The 18,839-nt window shown below is 49.7% G+C and overlaps 1 protein-coding gene across 9 annotated transcripts in view; it reads left to right on the top strand.

Annotated features, from left to right (window-relative positions):
* MTMR3 (myotubularin related protein 3) overlaps positions 1-17,475 on the top strand; it is a 74,325-nt gene extending 56,850 nt beyond the window's left edge. For 4 of the 9 annotated variants that reach the window (XM_030285920.4, XM_072935962.1, XM_072935963.1 and 1 more), the window contains exons 12-21: positions 1,237-1,348; positions 1,921-2,116; positions 3,640-3,825; positions 5,210-5,380; positions 7,581-7,726; positions 8,380-9,775; positions 11,423-11,533; positions 11,775-11,863; positions 13,046-13,072; positions 15,279-17,475. In XM_030285920.4, the coding sequence (XP_030141780.3) occupies positions 1,237-1,348; positions 1,921-2,116; positions 3,640-3,825; positions 5,210-5,380; positions 7,581-7,726; positions 8,380-9,775; positions 11,423-11,533; positions 11,775-11,863; positions 13,046-13,072; positions 15,279-15,450 (2,606 nt within the window). In that variant the 3' untranslated portion in view covers positions 15,451-17,475. Of the gene's footprint in view, positions 1-1,236; positions 1,349-1,920; positions 2,117-3,639; positions 3,826-5,209; positions 5,381-7,580; positions 7,727-8,379; positions 9,776-11,422; positions 11,534-11,774; positions 11,864-12,255; positions 12,520-13,045; positions 13,073-15,278 lie in introns of those variants that run through there. The other 5 variants (XM_030285922.4, XM_012578176.5, XM_030285925.4 and 2 more) reach the window with 5 other exon arrangements.
* Positions 17,476-18,839: the final 1,364 nt, after the last annotated feature.

Genomic DNA, 18,839 nt, shown 5'->3' with positions numbered 1-18,839 from the left:
CAAAAGCTCTTTTGACCTTTTATTTTGGTCTTTGCTGCAATAGCTGCATTTTGATTTGTAGCCACCAGTTTAAAAAACAGATAGGTTTCCATTTAACGCCTCAAAACCACTAAATAATTCTTCAGAATTATTATTATAATCAGAGAGTAAAATTTCAAAACAGAAAAGCAGAGTATAGGAAGTTTGATTTTCTTCCTGTATATTGGTTTTTTAATTCTGTGGAGAAGGTTTTCAAACAGCTTGTCACCTTCAATAAAACCTGTTTTGGTTTTTGCTGCTAATTTTTCAGCAGGTATTTCCAGGTCTGCTTCATTCTCTGTATAAAAATAGCTGATCTATGCTGTACTTCAGATACAATTCAGTAAAAATACAAAAAATCTCTGAAGTTGTCTGATACTGTCTGAGGCGGCTCCTGGAGTTGCAGTCCCCTATTGTGTTTGACCCAGCATTTGTTGGGCTGATAAAGAGCTTGGAAATCAAATTATACAAAACAGAATCCCAAATTTTCTTGTGCAAGCACTCAGTATCCCAGATTCTGAATCCTGATTATTTTTCTCCTGTAGAAATGGTCATTTTAGTTACTGTGTGATCATGTGCAGACTGAAGCATCACGTCAGAGGGAAGACTAAATCTTGGGAAAACTACTCAACTGGTATTTTCTGGCTCTTTAGTGTCCCCTGAGCACTGGCCCTGTCTGTCCAGGCCTCCAGTGTTGCTTGATAACATCCAAAATAATTGCATGTATCTTGTTTTCCTGAGCTCCCAGTATTTTTCACGTGTGATGCTTCCTCATACAATTCCCCTCAGAGGAAAGCAGTGGCTGAAGTAACCTTTCAGCCTTTTTGAGTGCTTAGGAAAAGGGATCTGAAATCTGTCTAACTTAAATCCATAAATTGCCAATTAAATATTATTTATGTTTCACATCTTTTGATGTTTCTCAATCTTTTTACAAACATTCTGGAACCGGGAGCGCAGGGATTCCCAGGGGCTTGCACTCTGCTTTTTGTAACCTGAAGTGAAACATTTGAAATAAATACAGCAGGACTTTGCTAAATGCTTCCTGTTTTGCTGGGCTGTCATGTCTGGAATACCCAGTGAGCTCCAAGGACTTACAGAATCTTTGTAAACAGATTATTTCATCTGTCCACAGCAACGGGGATTTGTTTTTATGAAAAAAATCCTCTTTTAGAAGGGTAGTTGTTATTTTCTTCCCTCTGTCCTGTTCTTTCCCTGCAGAATATTACCCCAACTGTGAAGTGGTGTTCATGGGGATGGCAAACATCCACTCCATCCGCAAGAGCTTCCAGTCACTGCGTCTGCTCTGCACACAAATGCCAGATCCAGGAAAGTAAGTGGAAGTTTGGGGGTTTGGGCCTTTGGTTCCATGTTTCTGCAGCCACATTCTTCTGCTGCTGATTTTTAAATTGAAATTCAGTGGATTTTCCCTTGGTAATAGCACTAAGCTGCGTTTTTCCATTTTCATGGAAGTCACTGGTTTATTCTGATTGAAGTGAACATAGCAAATTAGTTCTGAAATTAGAGTGTAACCTTGAATATTGATACCAGAATGTTGTTTCTTCTGGTGGGCTTCTGAGTGCTCACACTCAGGCTGATCTGCTATTCCCCTGTTTGGAATTTGCTGCTTCCTGATCTTGCTGTGATTTTCAAAGTAGTGATTTTCCATGGTTTCAAAGTAGATGCAAACCTTCAGTTCATTCCAGATTCTGGCAGTTCCTTGGGTTGGCTAGGTGGCTTTGCTGCTTCCACCTCTGGGAAAGTGTTAACGAGACACAAGTGAAAAATGCTACAGACTGACACTCGCAGCTTATTAAAATGGGAGCTTTGCCATGACAAACTCAGACATCCAAACCTGAAAGCATTTTAAAAGAGCAAAAACTGTCTTGCCTGGTTTCCCTCTAGTTGGCTGTCAGCTCTGGAGAGCACCAAGTGGCTGCAGCACCTGTCAGTGCTCCTGAAATCCGCGCTGCTCGTGGTGCACGCCGTGGACCGGGACCAGCGGCCCGTGCTGGTTCACTGCTCCGACGGCTGGGACCGCACGCCCCAGATCGTGGCCCTGGCCAAGCTCCTGCTGGACCCCTACTACAGGACCACGGAGGTGGGTAAAGCAGCTGGGGGTCACTGGGGTCTTTGAAGGGAGTCTGGCTGTGAGTTATTTCTGGTTTCCCCCCTGGCAAAGGCATTGAAGCTGGCAGTAGTTGTCAGCTGTAGTCTGCAGTTATTCCCAGGTGTAGGTACATGTGTTACTCAGGAGTAGCTCACATTCCCTCTGCTGTAACTGCACAGTCATGGTCTGTGCTTCCCCATATTTAGTTTAGGAATATGGAGTACAAAGTGCTGCAGTTGCAGCTTCTGCTGCATCCCTGCAGGTTCTCAGCCAAGCACTGATAGAGAGCCTTCCTCTTTGCTGCATTTCCCAGCAGCGTGGTTTTCCAATTTCACATTTCCATTGCCCTCTGTCAGTTCTATTTCTCCTGATTTTCCCCTGTTCCATCACTTTTCAGCACTGTGGGACATGTGCTGGCTGGTTTCCATCTGGCAGCCCATGTGCAAGATGTCGTTGTTGTCCAGAACAGAACTCTGTGTCTGAACACTGCTGTGAGCTGCTGCTTAAAGCCTCACGCACACTAGGACCAGGAGCTGGAGCTGCCTTTTGGATAGAAGTGTGAAAACTTCCTGGATCCTTTTCCACATGGATTCTAGAAGTTGGCATCCATCAGGCAAAACGTGCTGCTCTGGCCTGGGCAGAGGATCTGCTCCCAGTCCTCCAAAGGGTTCTGTTCTTCCTGCTTGGGGAGCAGAGTGGTGCTGTGCACACTCTGGGCCTTCCCTGTTACCCAGAGCAAATCATAAACTGTAGCTGTCTGTACCAGGATCAGAAACATTGAGGAAAATGAGTTTTTAGTGCTGTCAGATTTAAAGCTTTTCAGCTGCCAGCCATTATTTTGGCTCTAATCACAGCCATTATTTTGACTCAATAAACATTCTCTACAATTTTTCTTTCCACTAAGAACAAAAACCTTCCTGCCCTGTGATGGATTTCAGGTCCTGTGAGACAAGGTGTGACATTCAGCTGCTCAACCAGGCACTGTTTGGGAATGTTCTTTGCCCTTTTCATGAAAAATCACTCGAGTGAACCTTTAATCAACCTTGTGACTGCTGTATGCACAGACAAGCACCTGCTCTCCCTGAGCTTGGATGTGCTGTTGTGGATGGATGGTTTTCTTTCCTGACATGTGGATCTGACCATCATTTTCAAGAAAAGTTTTTATATAACTTGTCCAAATACTGGATACCATAATCCAGAAACTTTGGCAAGATGAAGTTCCTACTTTTTACTGCCTGGATGAGATAGGGCTCATATCGGGATCCTCCCTGGCAGTCCCTGAGGACTTAACCTGCCTTATTCCCTTTCCTGTTCGTGTAGTTTGGGAATCCTTATCTGTCCTAATTCCATTTCAGAGCACAGAGGCATTAGGGAAAGCAGTAAAGAGAAGTAATGAGCCCAGTGCTGAGGGGAATAGGAGAGAGGACACAGCAATTCCCACAAGTCTCAGACCATCTCAGAAAACTGAACCAAAGAAAAATAAGAATTCTTCATCTCTCCTCTCCTCCCTGCAGGGTTTCCAGGTGCTAGTGGAGACTGAGTGGCTGGATTTTGGCCACAAGTTTGCAGATCGCTGTGGCCACGGGGAGAATTCGGACGACCTCAATGAGCGCTGCCCAGTGTTTCTGCAGTGGCTGGACTGTGTCCATCAGCTCCAGAGGCAGTTCCCCTGCTCCTTCGAGTTTAACGAAGCATTCCTTGTGAGTTGGGAGACTGCTGGGGTAGTACACTGCTGCTAAACACTGCTGGAGAGCCTGGGGGCAGATTTCCCCACCTTTCTGTGTCCAAGGCCAGGTTGGACAGGGGTTGGAACAACTTGAGATAGTGGAAGGTGACCCTGCCCATGGCAGGGAGTGGAACTGGAGGGGCTCTAAGGTCCCTTCCCACCCAAACTATTCCATTATTTATATATATATGAATATATTCTGTATATGCTCTCACGTGATAAAGGGAACAGAAAAGCTGCCCAGATACAGGGAACAAAAGCATTTGGTTAAACCCACAGAGTCTGTTCACTCTTAAAAGCAGGAGCCTCAAAGACTTCTTTTAGACTTTAAAGAAATAAATTATATTGATTGAATAGGCTCACCTAAGTGGTGTAAAACGTCCACGCAGCCTGAAAAAAAACCTTCTTACTGCCGATGCAAACTCCCCCTGCTTGGCTCTTGTTTTGACTTGAATACTCCTCCTCTAAAAACAACCTGCTCCATTCATTTTTTTTTTTCCTTCACTGAAAATGTGTAGGACACAGGAGCTTTTCTTGCCTTCTTTGGAAGCAGACAGCATTCTTATTAGGAATTCACCCAGGATGGTCCCAAGTCAGTTCTCACATCTCTGGGGAAGTGCCAGTCATGGACGGCAGGACCAGTAGTCTGAAGAGTAGAAGTTTTTATGAAGTGTCTGATCCACTAAGAGATTTAAGGCACATTCCTGTGATTGTGACTGACTGGAATTACCACTTGCCAGCTCAGCCATGTAACTGAGCCCATGTACAATCCCCGAGTGGCTCAGTTGTGAAATGAGATACAACAGGTAGTAACTGGCTTCACAGCACACTGCTAATCTCCCTGGGCTGGGAGAGAACATACCCATGGTGTGCTGGCCTTTGGAGAGTGAACTCCTAATTTATTACAGTATTGAACCACTTGTCTTCATTTAAACATCTGAATAATCCCAAGGAAGTCATTGATATGCTTGAAGTTAAGATGGCATTTGTTAGGCTGGGCCCAGCATGGAGTGATTAATGATCAGCATTTCTGTGCTGCATGAATGTTTTGTAGCAGAGGAGTCATGATTCTGCTTTGCCTGGCCTGCAGGGCAATAAGTTTGTAACAACATGACTTGATTAGGAACAAATATTTTGTCGTTCTATGTTACGTTTTTTCCTGAATTTGTTCAGTTATGATTTTAAAAGATTCTGCTCCCGTTGCATTCCTTTGCAATTGGTTTGTAGGGAAGTATGTGAGAAATGCCGTGGGTTGGTGTGGCAGCCCTGGGGCGGGGTTTGCTCGGGATGGGAAGGGAGCTGAGGCCGACCCCCGGTGCCAGCTGACACTGTGTGTGTGTGTGTGTGGCTCTGTGCAGGTGAAGTTGGTGCAGCACACCTACTCCTGCCTCTTTGGAACATTCCTGTGCAACAATGCGAAAGAGAGAGGAGAGAAACACACTCAGGAACGGACCTGCTCCGTCTGGTCTTTGCTGCGGGCAGCAAACAAAGCCTTCAAAAACCTGCTCTACTCCTCCCAGTCGGAATCTGTATGTACCCCAATCCCTGCTGTGGGAGAGCCCTGGGGGCTGCCCCAAACAGTGTCCTGCAAATGGGGGTCCCCTGAGAAACAGCCCAGCAGTGGGACCTGGTGACCTGGGGTTCCACCACAGCTGAGGTGGTGGCTGCCCCATCCCTGGAGGTGTGCAAGGCCAGGTTGGATGGGGCTGGGAGCAACCCAGGATGGTGGAAGGTGTTCCTGCCCATTGCAGGGGTGGCACTACATGAGCTTTAAGATTTCTTCCACCCCAAACCCTTGTGTGGCTCTCTGAACTGTCACCAAGGACAGAGAGGTCATTCCAGACCAGCTCAGCTGATCCTGATATTCACCTTGGAACACCCAGCTCTGGCTGATGTTTGAAGTCTTGGGTTAATTTTGCTGATATTTGGGGAATGTCAGATGCCATCTCAAAAATTTCTCTGTGCTGGGGAAGGTGCTTTCTGTGACTAAATATTTTGTTTTTTGTAACAGAAAGCATTTCAGTGTTTGATAAATAGACATCTCTGGAGAACTGAGCTGTGTCAGAGGAGTGACACAAAATTGCCTGCAAACCTAGACACTGTGTCTAAATTAATTTTAAATCTGAGCAGAAAATGTGACCCAGATTATTTTGTGTATCTTTGTTTCTCTTGATACCTTCAGGTTTTTATTTTGGCTCCTCTGTAGGAGCTCACTGAAAGTTCTGGGAAGAGGCTCAGTTGTGTGTTTGGTACAAGGTCACATGAGGGATTCAGGGGTGCAGTTCATGGGCAAGAGAGCAAACACTAAATGACATCATGGTTAGGACTTCAAGGACTTGCATAAATATTTAAACCCTTTTTATTTCTCAAAGTATCAGATGTCATAAACTGAACTGTAAGGACTGTGCAGTGACTTTGTATATGACAAATGTGGCTTTCAGTTGTTTCTTAGAGCGAAACTAAACTCTGGCTTAGCAGGAAGGAGTTTCATGCCCACAGTGGTTGTAAAAAGATGAATTTTCTACTTCCCTCCTTCGCTGAGCATGCCCTGGCTCTGGGCTGTCACTGCAATGAGCTCTTGGAGCCTTCCCACCTGACACTCCTGGGGAGAGTTTGTGAGGCAGAGCAGACACAGCCTGGGGGTATCTTAAAGCTGTGGATGCTTCTAGATTTCCATGAAAATGCCAGGAGCAGCATAGAGAGGGTTCTCACAGTGACTGTGTGGACAGGTCTGTCCTTGGGCTGTCCTTCTGTGCTGTATCCCACTTGGCCCCTGTTCTCAGGAAATACTAACAAGGACACTCCTTCTGCACGTGGGAGTTTGGGTAATTTCCTGTTTTGGGTTCATTTTCTTGTGGTTTTGCTTCAGGCTTTAAAAGGTGCCTATGGTGCAACTGCATCTCTTATAGAGCCAGAGTTGTTCAAGAGCAGGAGCCACCCCACAGCCCTTCTCCTGCTCAGTGCCAGGGAAGCTGAGTGTTCAGAGAATCACAGAATATCCTCATTTAGGAAAGGACCCACCAGGATCATCCAGCCCAACCCCTGGCCCTGCACAGGGCATCCCAAAATCCCACCCTGTCCCTGAGAGGATTGTCCAAATGCTCCTGGAGCTCTGGCAGCCTTGGGGCTGTGCCCATTCCCTGGGGAGGCTGGGCAGTGCCTGTCTGGTGGAGCCAGCTGTTCCTCTGCCATTGCCTGCTTTTCCATGGGAAAGTTGTTTGGAAAAGAGTGGAACTGCTAAAATGAGCCCAGGTGTTTTTAAAGTGAAGCAGAAAGCATATTCCACAATCAAGGAATCCCTTTTAAGAGCAAGCTGCCTCTCCAGAGAACTTCTGCATGTACTGAATATGTACCCATGAGTGCCTCCTCTGGAGCCAGGCTGGGCTGTGGTGGATTGGGGTCCATGGAATGAGTTCAGCTCCCTCTGGCACAGTGCAACACAACACACAAGGGAACCTCAGCACTCATAACAAGCCACTGAATTCCATGAGTTGTGAAGGTGTAGATTCACAGAGAGCACATTGCAGGAGTTCATTCAGCAGGAGCTGAAGGCTGGCATTTTTGTGCCTCTGACAGAAAAGGTCATTCTTGCCCCAAGTGTGGCTGATGAAAAGCTGTCACCAGCCCTTGGACATGTTCCAGCTGAGACCTGCCCAGTGAACTGCCCCCTCAGAGCTGAACTCCTGCTGGGAGGCAGCAGCTGACCCTTCCTTTGTGCTCCCCTGCCAGGTGCTGTATCCCGTGTGCCATGTGCGGAACTTGATGCTCTGGAGCGCTGTTTACCTGCCCTGCTCCTCCCCCTCCACGCCTGCCGACGACACCTGTGCCCCGTACCCTGTGCCAGGCTCTAGCCCCGAAGAGCAGCCTCTGGGCAGGTGAGCCTAGAGCCCAGAAATCCCATCCTGTGAAGTAAGATCAACAGAGAATATTGGGGGATATGAAAGGAGAATGTTTGGGTGGGAGGGCAGGATTTCTCCTGGGTGTATTGGCAGAACTGTGGGACTGAGCTGCCCAAGCACAGCCTGTCCGTGGGGTGGGTTTGGAAGCTGTCACATTTCAGGGCTGACAGCGTGGCAGAGAGAAGCTGGGCAAATAGAGTTAAATTCTGGGTGTCACATAGCCATAGAGAATTCCTTCTGTCCTCATGGGAGATAAGCTTTCATTGGTTATCTTGAATTTGAGTTCTTTTTCAATGTTGCATAACCATTTCTTTGCTTGTTGTACAGTGACTCTGAGTACATGTTAATTAACAGGTGTGACTAGGCTGTAAGCACTGGGGCTTGCTGGTAAAAGGATTAATCTGGGAATGTTTGAAGTCTGGTTTAACATATTTTCCTCATGGCAAACAAAGTACAGAAGCAGCTCTGCACTACAGATGGTCAGAATGTGCTCCTGGATAATACTTTCCACAAGTCCATTAGCTGGCAGATTGTTACTGTCCTAACTGGGGGCTGGTTTTCAACCACAGTAGCTCAATGTTACAAAAACATCCTCTGACTTGGGAGTGGGATTGTTTGTCCCTTTGCAGGCTACCAAAGACAAGATCCTTCGACAATCTGACTACAGCCTGTGACAGCAGCGTGCCTACAACCAACCGCCGGAGCAGCGACCCCAGCCTCAACGAGAAGTGGCAGGAGCACCGCCGCTCCCTGGAGCTCAGCAGCCTGGGCCCCCCTGGGGACGACCCCTTCGAGGGGGACGGGCTGGGCAGGCAGGGCAGGGCCCCGATGGGGGCAGAGCTCTCTGTGGCAGCCGGGGTGGCAGAGGGACAAATGGAGAACATTCTGCAGGAGGCCACTAAAGATGATGTTGGGCTGGAGGAGCACTTGAGGGGTGGCCTGGAGGCAGCAGGGAAAGGAGATGAGGGTGGCCTGGATAAGGAGAAGAGAGCTGACAATCTGTGTGGGGAGAAGGCCGAGGTGGATACAGGTACCGTAACGAACAATCCCACAGCCATCCCACACCCAGCCTCACATGGTGCTGCGGAGCTCAAAGGACAGCAGGACGAGCACAGCGACCCCAGCAGCGCTCTCCAGAAGGCCCCTCAGGGGAGAGGACTGCAGGCTGTTCCTTCCGAGGGCTCCGGAAACAGAGACGCTCCAAACAACACGGAGGAGGAAGGTCTTGGGAAAGGTGAAGGAGAAGCGGAGAGCCTGTATGGCACGGCCCAGGCCAGCCTTGCCTTCCCTCTGACAGCCCTGCTGGAGGAAAGGACATCCAACATTGAAAGCTCCACAGAAACCTTAACAGAGACCGAAGCAAAGCCTGAGCTCACGCCCAGGGCTCTGTGCCACAGACCTCACCCCTTCGATAACAGCACTGACGAGCTGTCCCGAACTCTGGAGAACAGGCCGGAGGGGGAGTGCATGATAGAGCTCCAAAAACTGGGATCAAGAGTGCATAGGACTTCTGGTAGCAGCACCACCCACCTCCCGATGCCTTCCCCTTGTGCCTTGCCTCTAGCAGACCGCAAAGATGAGCTGGTGTATAATGGAGAGCTGGAGCTGGAGAACAAACTGGTGGAGAAACCCATGGGATTCACGGCCCCGAAATTTCCGGCCACCAACGGACACTGCGTCAACGGCGAGGACGGGCGGATCAAGGCCTCGCTGAGCCGGCAGGTGTCCACGGCCAGCTGCAGCTCTGCTCAGCTCCACCTGAAGAACTTGCACCAGAAATGGGTGTTCAGCCAGCTCGGGAAGCAGCCGGCCAGCAGCCCGGACCAGCCGGCCCGCAGCCACCTGGACGATGACGGGATGCCCGTCTACAGCGATGTCATCCAGCAGCGCCTGCGCCAGATCGAGACGGGCCACCAGCAGGAGGTGGAGACCCTCAAGAAGCAGGTGCAGGAGCTGAAGAGCCGCCTGGAGAGCCAGCTCCTCAACAGCTCCCTGCGGCTCAACGGCGACTACGGCGACGAAGTGGTGAGTGAGCGGCACTGGGCCGAGCGCAGAGCTCAGCGAGCCCTCAGCTCCTGGCTCGCAGCTCAGGGCCTGATTTTGGGCTCTTACAGACCTCTCCAGGTCATCCTGAAGAGGGAAAACACTGCCCAAGTATCTGATAGTGGCAGATGCTGATGACTGATACTGTCACTGAACTTCAGATTGAGCAGAAAGGTTTATTTCCAGATGGGTGTTGCACAGCAGCTCACACACCCCTGGCCATACCTAAACACCTTCCCTGGCCTCGGTAAAACCAACCAAACCCTTGGTTTACCAAACCTCAATAAAACAAACCAAACCTCTTTGCTTTTTACTTTACTGATTGTTTACTGCCGTCTTCATGTAGGGCAGAAATATTTTCCTGTGCCACTTCTGGCACAGCGGCATAGGATGATCCCTTGGTTCTCTGCAGGTCCCAGCAATGGCAAGCTCTGTGAGCTCAAACCCATCAGGGTCACACCATCCCTTTCAGGTGCTCCAGGCTCAATGTCTGGAATAAATTTCTAGAATTCTAAATTAACTGGAATAAATTGCCTGAGCTTTTGTGGCAGCTGTATTTCAACAACAGTTTTTCTCTCAACAAATTAAGGATTTTCAGAGAGCTTTTAAACCATTTGCGGTTTTATTTGGAAGTGTTTAAAGTTGTAAAAGTAGAGACTTTTGTAGAGAGCTGTGGGTTTGAGCATTTGCCTGTTCCTGGGGCTGTTGCGACACCCATCAGAAATTTCCTTTTCCTACATGGTTTATACACCTGCAAAATTGAAAAAAAAAAATATTTGTAAGAGGTTCCCAGCTTCTGTTTATTGAATTCACTGTTTAGAAGTGGCAGAGGTGCTGGATAGTCCCAGGTACGTTTGTTATAGAAAATCCTTGGAGCCTTCTTGGCTCTTCCCATTGGAGATGCAGTACAAGGTGCTCATTGGTCTCAGTGTCACTGCTAAAAGCTTTCATTCCTTGGAGAAATTGGTTACTTTGGCTTAATGGATTCTGCTCCCATTTTTTAAGGGCCTTCAGAAGCTGCAGTGTAGAGCTGGCAGTGCGTCCAGAAAATTCCCCATTTTTAGGGACCTGATCTCTACCTTCTGTTTGTGCCTCAGCTTGGGAGTTGCAGGTTTTCCTCTGGAACTCCAGGATTGCCCATTCCTCAGGCATAAAAATACATCAACTCAAGATTTCTTACTATTTTGATATATTTTAAAGGCTGGCTGAGTTTTCAGTGATTTAAATTCCACCTCTACCTGGATAGACTATATTAAGGAAGCATTATTCCCAAAACCTATACATAGAATATACATGGCTCAAATTCTGAGTTTCCCATATGCAATTTGGCTTGTATTTTCAGAATCTTTGCCAACAAAAGGATATCTTTATTACTAATTATAGTTTTGAGAGTGAAACACCCTTGGAAAGGAATCAGGACTCTGGAATTGGAGCCACAGAGAGCAGGTTTTGATTAATCACCCAAAGCCTTCCCAGAACCCTGCAACAGAAACTGGATTCTAAATCCACTCTGCCTCACATCATCCCATCACCAGAGGGTCCAGACCTGCCCTGTTGGGGTTTCTGGGTTTTATTTGTGTGGAACAGGGATCTGGGGGGTTCCGTTCAGCTGTGTTTGTTTGCCAACAGACGTCTATTCCCGACTCGGAAAGCAATCTGGATCAGAACTGCTTGTCTCGCTGCAGCACAGAGATTTTCTCTGAAGCCAGCTGGGAACAGGTGGATAAACAGGATACAGAGGTACAGACTAAATCCCTGTAAATTGCTCACTCTGGGATAATCCTAGTTCAAATTATCCTCTAGCCTTTGGTCGTGTGCCACTTCTTGGGAATTCTTTTCCTTGCATTCCGCTGGTCTCACAGCTGACATACCAGTACCTGTGCCTATGAGCCCTCTGCTGCACAACCTCTGGGAGCTGGGGGGGGCTCAGCTCAGGAGTGCTGCCCCTGCCCTGTCCCTGACGCCGGTGGCCTCCCCACAGGTGACGCGGTGGCTCCCGGATCACCTGGCCGCGCACTGCTACGGCTGCGACAGCGCCTTCTGGCTCGCCAGTCGGAAACACCACTGCAGGTAACTGGAGAGGGACTGGGCACTGCTGTCCCTCACTGCTGGGCACCCCCAGGGACACAGCCCCAGCCCCAGGGGCGCCTGCGGGGCGCATGGCTGCCAAGGGAGCAGAACAGCTCCTGCTGCTCAGCTCATTCCGTGCTGGGAGATAGTTAAAAGCCACATTTGGTGTCTGCTCCACTCCAGCCAAAACAGATCCCACCTTTCTTTCCTCAAACTAGATTTGGAGGCAGCTTAGATTTATGCAAAACAGAGCTTTGTCCTCTTAGCATTCAGAAATTCAATATATGATTTACATGAAATACAGGAATAGCATCTTCTTCCCATTGCTGGTTGGAAACCTGCTCCTTTCCTTCTCTAACCTTTCTCACCTTTTCATTAACTTGCTCCTACAGATTCTGAACGGAATACCTGTGTGAGGTCAAGGTTTTCTGGATTATTCTTTGCTAGACCTGTTGCCACAGAGGCTGCAGCAGCTCAGGCAGCAGCGGGAGCTTGATGACGAGCAGGAGGCAGAGACCACATGGCTCAATATGCTGAAGTTAAAGCCAGAGAATCTCTAGTTTCCAGTTCTGTTTCAAATAAATTCCTATTCCTGGTTTCTGAATATGCAAAAACTATTACAGGAACCATCATTTAAATACATCTCAGTTACCACATTTTGAAGCTCTTCTGCTTTTTGAAGTTGCAAATAGTTATGAACATAGTTTTGAGTTTGTGTCTGGTTTATATTTTGCTCCATTTAATCTTGTAAAATTAACCCAGGGAGAGAAGGAGAAGAATCTGAATTTATTTTTTTTTACCATGCCCACTGTGTTTGTGCACATTTGTATCCCCAGAGCTCAGTTCCCTAAGCCTAAGCTTGAGACAACTCCCAGAGCCTGGATACACACACATCACCCATAGCCCCACGAGGAGTTAAAATGGACTCAGGGTTTCAGGTCTGGTTCAGATCTCCCTGTAGGGTCTTTGCTCCTTCAGCTTCCACATGTGCAGTGACCCAGCTGTTAGTGAGACCAACACCACGAGTATCTCTGTAGTAAACATTTACACCTCTCCGTGGGAGTGGAAATTAGTTGAACCCCACAGTGTAAGGCCTTGAGCAGAGTAAAACCTTCCAGCTTCCTTGGTTGCCAGTGTTTGCTCCCTCTGCCTGTAGCCCTGAGCTCTCTCTCCTCCCTGCAGGGACACTGACCGAGTTGATCAGCTCTGGTGAGCATTTCCAGCAGCCTCTGTCCGTTGTCCGTCAGCCTTTCCTGGGTGACTTCTCCCAACTAACTCAGCTCTTCTCCCTCTTTGTTTCTCACTTGCCTGGAAATCACCAGAACTAAGCTGGGGGTGGCCAACACGAGCTGCTGGGTGTTGGGGCCGTGTGAACAGCCCTCTCTCCTCACAGAAAGGCTTTTAGGACTTGGCTTTTGGGAGCTTAACTGGGATGTGGCTCAGACTAACACTCACTGTCAGTCCATGTGTGTACTGCTCACTGACAGGAGACTGTCCTGCAAGTTTTATGCATTTATTTTTGATAATTTCCATTTGTGCCCCATGTTTCTGGGAGAGGGCCATGTGCTACCAAACAATTCCAGTATTGCTGTGCAGGGTGTTGGCAAAAACCTGCCACTTGTTTTAGAAGGACTGAAAATCCCATGGCTGGAACATGTGCCACAGAGCTGGTGGAGGGTCAGGATAACCAAAACTGGATGAATATCTGAGATTTGGGATGAGGAGGAAGAGTAGGGAGTGTGACTTTCAGTCCCTCTTCCTCAAACGAGCAACATCCCTTTTCCAGCCTGTTTTTTAATGTCTCTTTTTAATCTCTGAAGCAAAGCAGAGACCACCAGGATAGAAGGATGAGCTGTCCAGAGCTTTCCAAAGCAATGTCAGAGCACCATTGTCTAGGATAAAACAACAAAAACCCCAGCATATGTTAGGAATGGTGAGCTCCAACAAAGAGATCCTTGTTTTAATCCCTCTGGTTGGTTTTCCCCTCATCCATCAGTGAGCTACTCTGGGATAATCATTCCTTGAGCAGCGAGATGGGGCTGTGGGAGCTATGTGGCACCTCCAAGGGCTGTTGCCACTCCTGCAGGTGCTTCTGACTGGGATTTCCAGCAGGGCCCTCCAGTCTCCAGAACTTCTGCAGAGGCTGGTCCCTGTCAGCCTTCCCGTGCTGGGGTTCCTGCTCTGAGGCCCAGAGCTGCTGTGTGGAACTGAGGAAATGAGCCCACTGAAGTGAGAAATGGGATTTCTCTGCTGTTTCTCTCCCCATCAGTGACCAGCAGCTGGAAATCTCCTTTCTTGGCAAGGAAAGATTAATCAGAGCTGCTGGGTGTCAGCAGAAGTCCCTGACAGTCTTTTGGCAGCAGCAAATCTCCAGTGCAGAACAATGACAGCACCAAATCCTGATGCCAAAGAGTTAATGGAGAGGGCAAAATCCAGATCCCTGGAGTGCTGCTTCCAGTTCCTTGTAGGAATTGAGGAGGACAGGGCACACAGGGCTCCCATGTTTTGAGGGGGGCTGCAGAAGGTAATTAACGAGTGAGCAGTAATGAGGTGCATGTGCCGGTGCGGCTCCGCCAGTGCTGGGAATGCTGTGCGTGCCCACCTGTGCATGGAACACCTGCCTGCCCACCCCGGGCTTTGCATGTTCCTCCTTGGCTCAGTCCTGGATGCAGGAGTGTGGGATTTCTGGAGTGGCTGTGGGGCAGTGGGAGGAGGGCAGCGACTGAGGGCTTTGACATTTCCATGGTTAAACCTTTCCAGCTCTGAGCAGAGTCCGGCCTGCTCCCAGCACATCCCTCCTGTGAGCGAGGGCTGGATCAGCTGCACGAGCAGTGCCAGAGACCCCCATTCCCAGTGTTCCCCACATTCCCCCATGGCTTGGCTCAGAAGGGCCTGGGGTGGCTCTGCGCAGCCCCTCAGCCCTGTGCCCCAATGTGGCATTTTGCTGGAGCTCCTTTGCAGCACATCCAGCCTGGCAGTGCCCAAGGCCAGGCTGGACAGGGCTTGGAGCAGCCTGGGACAGTGGAAGGTGTCCCTGCCCATGGCAGCGGTGGCACTGGATGAGCTTTAAGGTCCCTTCCCACCTAAACCATTCCATGGTGAATGGCAGAGAGCTGTCTGTGTGACAAGCACAGCCTGTCCAGCTGGGCTCAGGACAGTGTTGAACAGAGGCATTTAATGACCTACAATTCCACACTGGCCCTGGCTCTGTGCTCCTTCCTGTGCCCATTCCCTGGATCTCTACTCCATCCATAGGAGGGAGGAGCACAGACATTGGAGCTGTCCCTGTCTGTGCCTTGGCCTGTAGAGAGGTATCTCCCCCGTCCCAGCACTGGGAATGTCTCATTTTACAGCTCAGGTAACTTTGTCAAACTCCTTCTGATCTTTTCCATTTCTCCTCTGTTCCTGATGCAAGGAATTGTGGCAATGTGTTCTGCTCCAGTTGCTGTAACCAGAAGGTGCCCGTTCCCAGCCAGCAGCTCTTTGAGCCCAGCAGAGTCTGCAAATCCTGCTACAGCAGCCTCCACCCTGGCAGCTCCAGCCTGGACCTTGAACTGGACAAGCCCATCACTGCCACGTCCAACTGAATTCCTGGCCTGGGAGAGGCGGGGGAGCAGCCGAGCCGACCCTTCCCCACGGACACGCGGATCCCAGGGCCGAGGCCGGGAGCTGCGCGTGGAGCTGGGCCGTGGGCCGTGGGCCGTGGGGCGCTGCTCGGCGGGACAGACCTCGAGGATGTGCCGCTGGATCTGGGATTCTCCTTGTCCAGCCCTTCCCCCTTTCCTGCCTGTCCTGTCTGTGTGTCCGTGTCCCCGCGCGTGCGTGTGTGTGTATATAATAATATATCTGTTTGTTTGCGGGAGGGTCTGGAGGTGGGCAGGGAGCTGGTGAGAGCCAGGATCCCTGTGGGTATTTATCTGTCCCACTGCGGAACTGCTGCAGACCGAGGATTTTGGGGAGCAGAGGGAGCGGGGCCGGCCGGAGTGCAGAGCCTGAATAGCTGCAGCCTCCAGTGCTTTCAATCACTCCTGTTATTCCAAACCCAAAACTGCTGTTTGGGAACCTGTTGCTGCTAGAAGAGGTGGGAATCTCCTTCCCCAGAGACCTTTTCCCTCTCCGTTCTCACAGTGGCTGCCTGAGGGGGTCTCAGTCAGGTTCCTGCACTGGTGGCTCTGTACCTGCACACACAATCCGTGAGGTCTGAGCCCTGGCAGCGGGAACACCGGGAATGCTGGCTCAGGAATGCACGTGCTGTTGTTGGGAGCCGAGCCAGGCCTCACACCAGGCCTTGCCAGGCATCTGACCACGCAATTCCTGCTTCAATCCAACCAGGACAGCAGCAGACCTCTGCCTTGTCCTTGCCCCAGCCGTGTGAGTCCCTCTGGGAGCAGAGCATTGCCGTGGTCAGGTCCTGGCTGGTCACTCGCACTTTACTGGACGATCCAAACTGACAGAAGGCGGCCGGGACCCGCCGGTGTCGCGGGGCTCGGCCTGTGTGGGTTGCGCTGGTGCTGGGCACCCTCCTGGGATGCTCCTCCTTTCCCAGGCTGTGTTCAGTGTACTCCAGATAGGAAAAAGCTGCCTGAGGAGCTTAAAACAATCCAAAATACATTATGGATTCCCCTTCCTCCTTGTGGCCCAATCAGACTCACCTCACTGAAGGGTAAAACTCCCAAATATCCATGTGTAACCAACTGGTAGGTGCTCATCCCTTTCCCTTCCCACAGATCCTGCTTAGTGCAATCTGGCAAGGAGGAAGAGTAGATCCTGCTCACAGTGCATTTCCTAGGCAAAATCCCAAATTCTCTACGGCATTCCCAAGAATCTCGCTGGAGTATTTGAGAGTTCTAGATACAACAGCTCCAAATCCATGAAACCTTGGGAAAGGAGCATTTCCCTTCCCTGAAATGTCACAATCACATCATCCAAAGGGAGGGTCTCGTGGAGAAACCATCTGGCAGAGCTCAGTGGGTCTCGGGGGAGACGCTGAGGTGGTTGGACTGTGCCCATCCCACCGTGCGGGATCCGGGCGCTGGGTGAATGCCCAGGGAGGAGGAGGCTGCGTCCTTGTGGGAAAGGGGTCTGGGAACGGACGGAGCATCTTGGGATCTCCCTGGCACAGGTCTGGAGAAAGAGACACTGAGGGTGAAGTGAAGGATGAGGCTTCCAGCCAAGGCATGCTTGGGATCCGTTCCTAAGCCAGCAGTGGGCTGGAAGCGAGGCACAGGCGTGGGATGAGGGAACGCCCGGCTCCTCTCGGGGTGGGCTGGGGGGACACCTCAGCCTTGGGGTGCAGAATCAGCCGCAGCCTCCGCACGTGCCAAGAGGGTCTGCTCCGGGCTGGGGCTGGGATGTACAGTGTGAATAAAAGCTTGCGGCTCTTTAGGCTTTTTTGGATCGATGAAGCACTTTTTTTATTAATATTATTTTTTCTTTGTATGTAAAGGAGGAAGCTGTCTCTCCGTAGCTGTGTACAGAAATAACCCTTCTCTCCGCAAGAGAGTAAAGTGCTCCTATATTTTTCATTTTTGTCAAAAGCGAGAAGTAAATACTTTAGAATTGTTAAATATATAAATAATAAAAGTGAATAAAGTTTAGACTTTTGCATGGGAGCATTTGCTAACACACTTTCTAATTTTTTATTTTTCTTCCCTGTCCCTCAGAGGGGACGTATTGGAGGCTCAGCAGGAGCACCAAGGCCTTGGAAAAGGAGACTGCAGCTGCTGCCCTTGGCTTTCTGTTCCACACTGTGTCTTCCCAAGGAACAACAAAGTGCCACTCCTAAACTTAAGAGAAGAAATGAAATCTTAATCTTGGTTTTCCTGGTGCAGGAGTCCCGGGAAGGGGGAAGCACACGACGCACACACCCTGCCAGCTTCTCCCAGGACGGAGGAAGGTGCCAGAGTCTCAGCTCCCTCCTTACCATGTTTTTCTTTTTCCCCTTGACCAACCATGGTATTTCAGTCTGGTGATGTTACCCAAATGTAGGAGCAGCCCGGATCTCCCCCTGCTTTTGGTGGAGTTTGGCAGGAGAAGCTCCATTCCCACTTACACCTGCCTTATCCTGATGCTGGATGGTGGAGCTGTGGCTCCTTGGGAACAAACCAATCTCACTCAGTTTAAGATCTCTTTGTCCCAGAAGGTGGAAAACTCAACTGATGATTGTCCTGCACAGGGATTATTCCCATTTTCCAAGCACTGCCAGTTTATTCCAGCTGTGCACACTCCTGTCCCCTCCGCCCCCCCCCCCCCATCATTTATTTCTTCTCTTACACATTTGAGGATTTGCCCTGAATTCTTGGGGGTCTGAGCAGCTGTGAGGGGTGTGGGGCCAGACGTGTCAATCCTGTGATTTGATGCTGTTCATTAAATAAAATTGAACCGGGCTGGGGTAGAGCCACTGATGAGATTTGGAGCAGAAAAGAAGCAGGAATCATGTTTGGTGGTGGAAGGAACGTGCAAAGTGTTAAACTCACAATGGGATTTCCTGAGCTCCTTTCATACCTGAGTTTCTCTCCTGCTTTCTCAGGAGCTCGTTGTGCTGCAGATGTCAGGAGGTATTGAGATGATTCCCAGATTGTAGAAAGTCTCTGTCTGTCAGCCCCACTGCCAAAGCAGAAGCCATAATTGGTCTGTGCTGGTTTCAAGGGTGTTTATTCTGTTTATCTCTAACATGTTCTGCTGCCCTGCCGCAGCTCTGTCCTGCAGGGCAGCGTGTGGGGCTCTGCCCTCAGTGGGATGGTACAAACATTAAATACCACAAACTACCTGTGCTGGATTTACAATAACGTGCCAATATCTGTCACCTACGTTGGACAGTGTGTCCCCAGCCTGAACCAACAGAAAAATGCCAACACCACAGTGAAACATGGAGGGCATGAAGAAGGAGAAAAAGGACAAGGCACTCCCAATTTCCTCCATCTTGTGCCCTTTGGACCCCTAATCTAGAATCCTAAAACTTTACTTTTGCACCCGT

The sequence above is a fragment of the Taeniopygia guttata genome, chromosome 15, assembly GCF_048771995.1.
Source record: "Taeniopygia guttata chromosome 15, bTaeGut7.mat, whole genome shotgun sequence".
NCBI classification, from domain to species: domain Eukaryota; kingdom Metazoa; phylum Chordata; class Aves; order Passeriformes; family Estrildidae; genus Taeniopygia; species Taeniopygia guttata.
The sequence above is the reverse complement of the archived record's forward strand: the minus strand, read 5'-3'. Positions and strand labels throughout refer to the sequence as shown.